Source organism: Bufo gargarizans, chromosome 8 (genome assembly GCF_014858855.1).
Source record: "Bufo gargarizans isolate SCDJY-AF-19 chromosome 8, ASM1485885v1, whole genome shotgun sequence".
Classification (NCBI taxonomy): Eukaryota; Metazoa; Chordata; class Amphibia; order Anura; family Bufonidae; genus Bufo; species Bufo gargarizans.
The window spans coordinates 172,837,114-172,847,757 of record NC_058087.1 but is presented as its reverse complement, the minus strand read 5'-3'; the positions used below and the strand labels follow the sequence as shown (position 1 = coordinate 172,847,757).

The 10,644-nt window shown below is 44.0% G+C and overlaps 1 protein-coding gene across 4 annotated transcripts in view; it reads right to left on the bottom strand.

The window, feature by feature from the left end:
- Nucleotides 1-139: 139 nt before the first annotated feature.
- Nucleotides 140-10,644, bottom strand: part of IL4R (interleukin 4 receptor) — a 39,767-nt gene continuing 29,262 nt past the window's right edge. For 3 of the 4 annotated variants that reach the window (XM_044304045.1, XM_044304043.1, XM_044304044.1), the window contains 4 exons: nt 8,109-8,208; nt 6,066-6,138; nt 3,360-3,406; nt 140-3,274 (listed from right to left, as the gene is read on the bottom strand). In XM_044304045.1, coding sequence (XP_044159980.1) covers nt 2,431-3,274; nt 3,360-3,406; nt 6,066-6,138; nt 8,109-8,208 — 1,064 coding nt within the window. In that variant the 3' untranslated portion in view covers nt 140-2,430. The remainder of the gene's footprint in view (nt 3,275-3,359; nt 3,407-6,065; nt 6,139-8,108; nt 8,209-10,644) is intronic. The other variant, XM_044304046.1, reaches the window with a different exon arrangement.

Sequence of the window (10,644 nt, the reverse complement as noted above, 5' to 3'; positions counted from 1 at the left end):
ATATGCTTTTATGGCCGTCAGAGGGCAACAGACCTTAACACCAGTGTGAACATAGTCCTAAATATGCAATCTCCTGTACAAACTATGGACCACAGTATGGAGGAGCCTGTGATTAGTTTACAGAGGTATGACTACAGACTAGTGATGGTATAACTTTATTGCTCAAGGACTCCATTTAGGTATACCTTACCATATATATCAGATAAAGCCACATGTTACAGGACAGGCCAATATGACAAGTTACAGACAAAAGCTTTGTTTTTGTATAGATACTCCATTCCTGGGATATTCACAGTGCTATATTTTTGGTACCTTTGTGCAGTAGTAATATTTCATTATTATTTTTTATAACTGGCCCTCTTCTCTGATTCTGCTTAGTGTTTCACTTGTTAGAGCAGCAGTTTCTGCTCCAGAGCTGCTCTTCCTACTATAACTATAAACCCAGAGATTAGTACCATAAACAGCCATTGCAAATACCATGGAGAGAAATCTCATATGTCGATGTCTGCCAGTATCAACTCCCTAAGTCTTTCCCCTATACCTTCTGTGCATGTTAGGATTAGTCTGCTCCTACAATGAGGTAGGGACACGGGACACCCACATGACTATAGGCACATTGAGGGCCTTAGGGTTTTCATTAATATCAATACAAGAAGCAATAAAGAATGACTCAGCTACTCTGTTATATATAGAAATTAAATTTAAATGATATAGGGGGGATTTCTGCCAGCAAGGTGCTGGGTTAGGTTTCATGTGTAATGTGCATCAGTTTTCTGGGGCACATATTTAGTGTTTTAATAGTGCTCATATAAAAAGGTCTTTATAAGCAACTGTACAATTTGAAAAGTGCTGTCCTACCAAAAACATTCTACATTTTTCAAACCAGCACCTGGATCTGAATACTTTTGTAATTGCATGTAATAAAAAATTTAATATAACCACTGACTTATTCCATATAAAATCTGCATGTATAGCGCTACCTGCAGTTTGCTCTTTTCCCTAATTTCTCTGACCTCCTCACTAAGGGGGACGCACATGCTCAGTTTAATTCTTCAACTGTCACCAGCTGTATCTAATTTAAGTCGCTGAGACAGTTACAGGGAAAGAGCTGCAAGAGACAAGACACCCTGCCCCCAGAAAGGACACATCCCCCTGAGCTGTCATAGGGAGAGAACTTCAGCAGAAAGTACACGCCCTCAAGCTGCCAACCTGAAGAAAATCTATTTGAACAATAAATGTGGAGTTCTCTGCTTCCATGTGAGGTACGGGGCTGGTTCTAGCTTTGTTAGGAAGAGGTTGTCATGTACTATATGATGTCTGATTTAAGTTTTTTATATTAATCATGGGATAAACCCTTTTAACTCATGCATTTTTAGCATGTACATGTACATAAAAAAACATTAAAAGTGGAGTTTTTACTTCACATTATATAGAATGCCATTGTATTGTGTGAGGCATGGCAACACCCCCATTGACAATCCAAAAATGAAATTCTTCACAGTTCGCTACTTGTACATAGTAAATGGAAGTGATGTTATTGAGCTCTGTGCCACAATACTGTGTGTAACCATTAAGTTTGCACCCTTTCCTTCAATCATAGCAAACTGCTGTTCAGGCTAAACCTTGCCATGCTCAAGACTGATACAATTTAATGGTCATAGGCAGCACCCATCATTTTCTGACTCGTACAAACACAGAACCTAGTCCATATATTTTATATCGGCTAGATCTACGTCTACCACAATGCTATCTTCATATATGAATTACCCTCGTTGTCCATATTATTATGCTGCACCAGTAAGTGGTTATTTGTTTGGCTGCAATCTTCTGCCCTTAAACGATGAAGAGGGAGAAAATAGGACATGTTCTCAAACTTCATTGAGAAGTCCTTCTCGGTACGAGGGCAGTTCTTATCCAGAAGATGGTCATGAATGATTGGTGTCTCATCCAGTAAACACGGGAAGGATGTAATATTTGTAGGGAATCCACAAAACTCTAAGCCAAGGGATATGCTGGATTCTGGCATGTTTGCAAAATTCCTCAAATTATCAATTATGTCGAAGGTCAAAGCCAAAGGTTCATCAGCTTCCTTTAATGCCCTGTGGATGCCATAATGAATGTCCATAGTTAGGCTTACCGAACCCGTATGTTTATCTCCTAATGTTTCAGAATAGGATGGATATTTCCTAGAAAAAAAGTTGAGTTCAGAACTTTGAGTATCTGTCCACTCATCTGTCCCACCATTGACCATTCCAGTTTGTTGAAGGTCCTCATAATTGTTAACAGGAGTCTTCGAAAGGACGCTGATTGTCAAGCTCTGAAAAACCGTTGATATTGTCTACACTGCTGGTAGAGATTCTTGTAAGGCTTTCAAAGGGCTTGTACCCAGAGTCAAAAACAAGGCAAGTGGTACTGACGATACTAGACGTATCACCTTGTTGAACTGGCTTGGTTAAAGCTTTGATATCCAGGTCCTTCAGATACAGAAATGGGACATGTCTTTACTCTGTAATCAGATGTTGGAGTTATGATAGGTCGAACGTCATCCTCGTAAGTTGGAAAACATGTTTTGTTGTAATACAGAATGCTTTTTGGATTCTGCAAAGAATGCCTATAATTAGGTTGGTAAAACGTGCCCAAGGAAAACACTGATATGTTGTCTCTTTCCATAATGTTGGATGTCGCTTCGGCTAGAGCACTAGCAAAGCTGTTGTAGCCAGAATTCACAAGTGCATCTTTAGCTACTTGAGATTCACCCTCATTAATGTTGGGTACTGGAGCATATGGTAAAAAATCACCTTGAACGAGAGAAGATTGGTCAAGATATGGGGGATTTGGCCCATATGATTTTGAATTCCCTGGAGAATCCTCATAATCATAGCTTTGATATCCAGATTCATGGGAGACCATGGAAATTGGCAGATGTTTCTGAAAATTGTCCCTTAGAATTAATGTCCCAAAGCTTCCAAATGCATTGTCCGCATTAACCGGTTCTGGTGTTTCCACCTTACCTAAAATATCATCAAACATCATTCCAATAGACCAGTCAGTGGGCATCAGATGAATGTCTTCATCATCTTCAGGAGAGTCCTCTTGATGTAAGTTATCATCTTCTTTAGGATACAGATGAATGCAGCTTTCAATATCAACTTTCTCGGGTTCAAAAATAAAGTTTCCCATGAAGTTTAGACTGTCTTTGGCAGGATATTCCTTGGAGACTTGTTCATACTTGGACTTACTGAGGGCTTTGGCGAGTTTGCCCAAACATTTGCTACTGGGAAGAGGAAGAAAATGTTAGAAATATAAAAATGAAGGGTCATCAAGAAGACACCATCTCCGCCAATGAAGCAGAAACTCACCATGATTTTCCAGCACTAGGCTTTCCAGTTGGTTTCAAATGATTTTTCTAAAATGCAGAAAGGATAAACATTAAGAATATAAATTGTTCTCTACAGGTCAGTCCTATGTTATATCAGGATGCTCCGTCTACCTAACACAGGTTCTAGAACCTCCTCTTTCAGCAAGGAAGGTCGTGTGATTGATACAATTGTATTTAACATTTAGATTTAGGTATCTATTTAGTTTTATATATTAAGTTTTACTATAATCATACATGCTATTTGGCTGATCCCCGTATGAATTAGCATCCAATGAGATACGTGAAGGATATTTTCTATGAAACATGTTTGATTGATTCACCTGTGACCACAGAGATCCCTCAGCAATCAGCTGTAATCTGCAGAGGAATCCAGCTGCAAGTGTTTTGTTTGACTGCAGCGCCACCACAGGAAAAATGTGGAATTACAATCTGCATTGAAATTAATGGACTGTTCATGTAATCCACTAGTATGTTCGGTCCTCCAGAACGAGACATGGTCGTGGCTAATGCAGTGCTCCAGACTAAAAAAAAATACCTAGTAGCCATTGGCTCCTGAACTGAAAAATGTAGGAGCCAAATAAAATTTTTAGTTGCCAAATCGAAACCGAATCAAAATTTTGGTATCGTGACAACGATATGCCGATCAGATCGGCGTAGGGTTGTTTCGATACCAAAATTTTGATTCGCTTTCGTCACCATAAAAAAGTATTGCGATACTCAATACCACGCAAAAAAAATAATTAAAAAAACACCAAAAAAAAGCCACGTGCATTTCGCATTTTATGAAACGTTCGGCCCATAATAGAACAGTCCTATCCTATTTTTTGGGGTGTCAATGTGAAAAATGGCGAATCGCATGGTTTTTATTTATTTATTTCTGTTACGGCGCTCTCCGCATAGGACGCAGTGCTAAGTAATATGTTTGTTCTGTCACAGGGGTTCTATACCGGAAAAGAACTGATCAGGCATATCCCCATGCATTCAATTCACCCTTAGGCCCTTTTCACACGGGCGAGATTTCTGCGCGGGTGCAATGTGTAAGGTGAACGCATTGCACCCGCACTGAATCCAGACCCATTCACTTCTATGGGGCTGTGCACATGAGCGGTGATTTTCACCCATCACTTGTGCGTTGCGTGAAAATCACAGCATGCTCTATGTTGTGCGTTTTTCACACAATGCAGGCCCCATAGAAGTTAATGGGGCTGCGTGAAAATCGCAAGCAAGTGCGGATGCGGTGCGATATTAATGCATGGTTGCTAGGATGAAAGTCTATTCACTGTATTGTATTATTTTCCCTTATAACATGGTTATAAGGGAAAATAATAGCATTCTTTAATACAGAATACTTATTGAGTGGTCAATTGAGGGTTAAAAAAAAAAGAACTCCCCTCCTCCAATTGATTGCGTAGCTGCCAGTCTCCTGTTCTGTCTTCAGGACCTGTCAAGGCACCTGTGGTGACGTCACTGTGCTCATCACATGGTACATCACATGATCCATCACCATGGTAATGGACCATGTGATGAGCTCAGTGACGTCACCACAGGTCCTGAAGAAAGAACAGGAGACCGGCAGCTACGCGATCAACTGGAGGCGAGTTAATTTGTTGTTTTTTTTAACCCTCATTGGCACTGCGCCACCAATGTTTATTATACTGGGGGGGGGGGGCGCACTGCACCACCAATGTTTATTATACTGGGGGGGGGGCGCACTGCACCACCAATGTTTTTTATACTGGGGTGTTAGGAGGGGGGGGGGTGTGCACTGCGCCACCAATGTTTATATGTTTATTATACTGGGGAGGGGGGGACGCACTGTACCACCAATGTTTTTTATACTGGGGAGGGGGGCGCACTGCGCCACCAATGAAGATAACTGACCTGTTAATACAAATACATGCGGCGGGTGCCGGAATCAAATAGCCGGCATCCGACCTCTATGACTAGGAGCTGCGATCCGCTGCAGCACCTGAGGGGTTAACTGCCGCTGATCGCAGCTCCCTGTCACAGAGGTCAGGTGCCGGCTATTTGATTCCGGCACCCGCCGCATGTATTTGTATTAACAGGTCAGTTATCTTCATTGGTGGCCACAGCCCCTCCCCTCCTCCTCCTGTCTCTTTTCTTATTGGTTGCGGCAGCACAGGGGGGGAGGGAGAGACTCCTCCACTGCGCTGCTGAGAAGAACATCGGCGGCGGGGAAGAGAACTATCAGCTCCTGTGCCCCGCTGCTGTATTCAACTGCAGAGCTGCGGCGGATCTAGTCGCAAATGGCAACAAGACTAAAAAGTCTTGTCACCATTTGTAAATTCTAAGTCGCATTGGAGCCCTGTAATAGATGCATCTGGAGCCCTGTAATAGATGAGAGTCTTGAATAGGTACCCCCTCTATTAACTCAAAATGCCCAAAAGGGGGTACTTTAAAATGGGTTGTCAATACCAGACATCCATTAAAACTGGATCTCATAGTGTATTTATGGCACACTCATTCATCAGACCATGCTCAAAATTTTTCAGTGAGTCCCATAAATGTCTCCTACAGGGATACCTACGGTATATGTTTGCTTAGGTCTACTGCAGCCATGATTATATATACTATTATAGTATAATACTCTATATAACATAAAGTGATATATGCAGACTGTATGGTAGCTAGTGCCTAAGGCATTCTGTGTTCTTCTTTCGCTCACCGGTATCAGTTGGCTCTCGGCTAGTTTGCTCCTTGCAGGATCTGGAATGTTATTCCACCATTTTTCCTTGGTTCTATGAGATGGATGAACATTAATATAATTTATGTACAGTTAAAGTAAAGCACATGTAAGAAATATATCGTACAGTGACGTAAACTGTTATGATCCATGTGTAATAACTAAACAATGACATTAGGTAAAACTGCATCCACGGAGTAGAGAAATAAGGGGACGGGGGGACGTGAGACTGTGGAGACAGGAACAAGGAGAAATAACTTAAAAGGGTTTTCCCAAATTTTTTTAATCCGATGATCTATCCTCTGGATAGGCCTTCAGTATCTGATCGGTGGGAGTCTGACACCCAGGGCCCTTGCCGATCAGCTGTTTGAGAACAGCTCTCAGTAGTCCTTTGTATTGTGGCCATGCTTGGTATTGCAGTTCAGTCCCATTCGCTGCAATGGGGCTGAGCTGCGCCTAGGCCATATGATCGATGAATGTGATGTCACATGGCCTAGGGAGAGCTGAGAAAAGGCAGTGACGCTACTGCGAGCACCGGTGTCTTCTCAACCAGCTGATCGGCGGGTGTCCCAGGTGTCTGACCCCCACCGATCAGATACTGAAATCATCAGTTCAAAAAATTTGGAAAACCTTCCCACACACATAAACTTTGCAAACAAGTTCTAATCTGAACTGCTAACCCTTTGATTGCCCCAGTCTGTGACCACTGCATGCTCAAAGGGTATTTCCCCCTCATTGGGTCCTAGTGATCTGTTCATAGGCTGGGTAAATTCTCTGCAGTCAGCCCTGGAGGCCTAGAAAGAATTCATTTAACCTGACTAGTGTCTCCCTAACCCCAGCCTGTGCCATAGAGTCACAGGGCATAAGGTATTAGCAAACAGGATTGTTCTAATGCTTTATAAGCATACATTTATTTTGCAAGACAGTAATTCCTTAATGGGGTTTTAAAAAAATGTACAGTGTAAACAGTAAAGTAAAAAAAGCAATCACTTTTTCTATATTTGTGCTGCAAAAAAAGTATATATAAGTTACAAAGTAACGTATATGTGCTCTCAAACAGCGCCAAAGCAATGCAGTTTATCTTCCAACAAAAAAAGGCCCATGTCAATGAATAAAAAGTTATGGCTCATTAAACACGGGGAGGCAAAAACTGGAAAAAAAAAGCTGGTCATTAATGGGTTAAAAGAAAAACAGTAGATGTTATAGAGGTAGGTAGAAATTTATATAGACATTAAAGGATCATTGTATTTGGCTGTGGATATTTGTGATTAAGTAGAGGTCCAGTATATAGGAAAAAGGGGGGTAATAGTCTTCTCGTATGTAGGGGAGATGCGATGCCATGTTCTGGCATACAGGAGAGAGGGATTGGTCTCGTATTTAAGCTGGGTTAGTAGTGGGCTGGTATATAGGAGAGCTGGGTTAGTAGTGGGCTGGTATACAGGAGAGCTGGGTTAGTAGTGGGCTGGTATATAGGAGAGCTGGGTTAGTAGTGGGCTGGTATATAGGAGAGCTGGGTTAGCAGTGGGCCGGTATATAGGAGAGCTGGGTTAGCAGTGGGCCGGTATATAGGAGAGCGGGGTTGGCAGCGGGCCGGTATATAGGAGAGCTGGGTTAGCAGTGGGCTGGTATATAGGAGAGCTGGGTTAGTAGTGGGCTGGTATATAGGAGAGCTGGGTTAGCAGTGGGCCGGTATATAGGAGAGCGGGGTTGGCAGCGGGCCGGTATATAGGAGAGCTGGGTTAGCAGTGGGCTGGTATATAGGAGAGCTGGGTTAGTAGTGGGCTGGTATATAGGAGAGCTGGGTTAGTAGTGGGCTGGTATATAGGAGAGCTGGGTTAGTAGTGGGCTGGTATACAGGAGAGCTGGGTTAGTAGTGGGGCCGGTATACAAGAGAGCTGGGTTAGCAGTGGGCCGGTATATAGGAGAGCGGGGTTGGCAGCGGGCCAGTATATAGGAGAGCTGGGTTGGCAGCAGGCCGGTATATAGGAGAGATGGGTTAGTCATGGGCTGGTATTATTCTCTCACCTGAGTACGCAGAAGTAACAGAATACACTGAGCACTATTACAAGGATACAGATGACTGGGATGATGACCCACTTAAAGTCCATTATGGTTCGGTCATAATCTAGAAGAAGAAAAAAGTAGTCAGTTCTCAGGACAACCACTGAAAAAGAGCGAGAGATCTTTCACTTAAAAGAACACTAAACAGAGAGCATGCTAAAAAAAATAATAATAATAATATCCCATCTCTTCCCCTCTTCATCTCCTTCATTCCTTTGGTCCTATTTTGCCTCCTATTACAAGAAATCTTCTATTTGTGTCCTAGAAAATCAGCCATGTCCCTCCTCACAATCTGATGCCTGGCCATACGACAACTGGCTGTAGCAGGAGCCTCCTCCCTGCCCTGTATGCAATAGGGCAAAAAGATTGTTAAAGGGGTTCTCCGGGATTTACATACTGATGACCTATCCTGCTCCCTCTCGACACGCAGGCAATGCCCACTGAGCCAATCAATGGCCACAGCAGTGACCACCTCAGCCAATGATTGCAGTAGCACCAGAACTACAGCGCCTTCCATTGTGTAGTGGACAAGGTGGTTACTGCAGTGTTGCGCTCACTGAAGTGAATGCTGTAGTAACCAGATGATATGTTAAAGTGAATATTTTTGTTTATTTATCCCTTGAATGTTAACCGCTTGCCGCCACGCTAACGCCGAAAGGCGTCATCGCGGCGGCTCTCCCAGGTCACACTAACGCCAATAGGCGTCATCTCGCGAGACGCGAGATTTCCTGTGAACGCGCGCACACAGGCGCGCGCGCTCACAGGAACGGAAGGTAAGCGGGTGGATCTCCAGCCTGCCAGCGGCGATCGCTCGCTGGCAGGCTGGAGATGTGATTTTTTTAACCCCCAACAGGTATATTAGACGCTGTTTTGATAACAGCGTCTAATATACCTGCTACCTGGTCCTCTGGTGGTCCCTTTTGTTTGGATCGACCACCAGAGGACACAGGCAGCTCAGTAAAGTAGCACCAAACACTACACTACACTACACTACACCCCCCCTGTCACTTATTAACCCTTTATGAACCACTGATCACCCCATATAGACTCCCTGATCACCCCCCTGTCATTGATCACCCCCCTGTAAGGCTCCATTCAGAGGTCTGTATGATTTTTACAGATCCACGGATACATGGATTGGATCCGCAAAACGCATACGGACGTCTGAATGGAGCCTTACAGGGGGGTGATCAATGACAATGGGGTGATCACGCATATAGACTTCCTGATCACTTCCCTGTCATTGATCACCCCCTTGTCATTGATCACCCCCCTGTAAGGCTCCATTCAGACGTCCGTATGATTTTTACGGATCCACTGATACATGGATCGGATCCGCAAAACACATGCGGACGTCTGAATGGAGCCTTACAGGGGGGTGATCAATGACAGAGGAGTGATCACCCATATAGACTCCCTGATCACCTCCGTCATTGATCACCCCCCTGTAAGGCTCCATTCAGACGTCCGTATGATTTTCACGGATACATGGATCGGATCTGCAAAACACATACGGACGTCTGAATGGAGCCTTACAGGGGGGTGATCAATGACTGGGGGGTGATCACCCATATAGACTTCCTGATCACCCCCTGTCATTGATCACCCCCCTGTCATTGATCACCCCCCTGTAAGGCTCCATTCAGATGTCCGTATGATTTTTACGGATACATGGATCGGATCCGCAAAACACATACGGACGTCTAAATGGAGCCTTACAGGGGGGTGATCAGGGAGTCTATATGGGATGATCACCCCCCTGTAAGGCTCCATTCAGACGTCTGTATGTGTTTTACGGATCCACGCATCTATGGATCGGATCCGCAAAACACATACGGACGTCTGAATGGAGCCTTACAGGGGGGTGATCACCCCATATACACTCCCTGATCACCCCCTGTCATTGATCACCCCCCTGTAAGGCTCCATTCAGACGTCTGCATGTGTTTTACGGATCCACGCATCCATGGATCGGATCCGCAAAACGCATACGGACGTCTGAATGGAGCCTTACAGGGGGCTGATCAATGACAGGGGGGTGATCACCCCATATACACTCCCTGATCACCCCCCTGTCATTGATCACCCCCATGTAAGGCTCCATTCAGACGTCCGTATGTGTTTTGCGGTTCCGATCCGTGGATCCGTAAAAAACATATAGACGTCTGAATGGAGCCTTTCAGAGGGGTGGTCAGTGACAGGGGGGTGATCACCCCATATACACTCCCTGATCACCCCCCTGTCATTGATCGCCCCCCTGTCATTGATCACCCCCTGTAAGGCTCCATTCAGAATTTTTTTTGGCCCAAGTTAGCGGAAATATTTTTTATTTTATTTTTTCTTACAAAGTCTCATATTCCACTAACTTGTGTCAAAAAATAAAATCTCACATGAACTCGCCATACCCCTCACGGAATCCAAATGCGTAACATTTTTTAGACATTTATATTCCAGACTTCTTCTCACGCTTTAGGGCCCCTAAAAAGCCAGGGCAGTATAA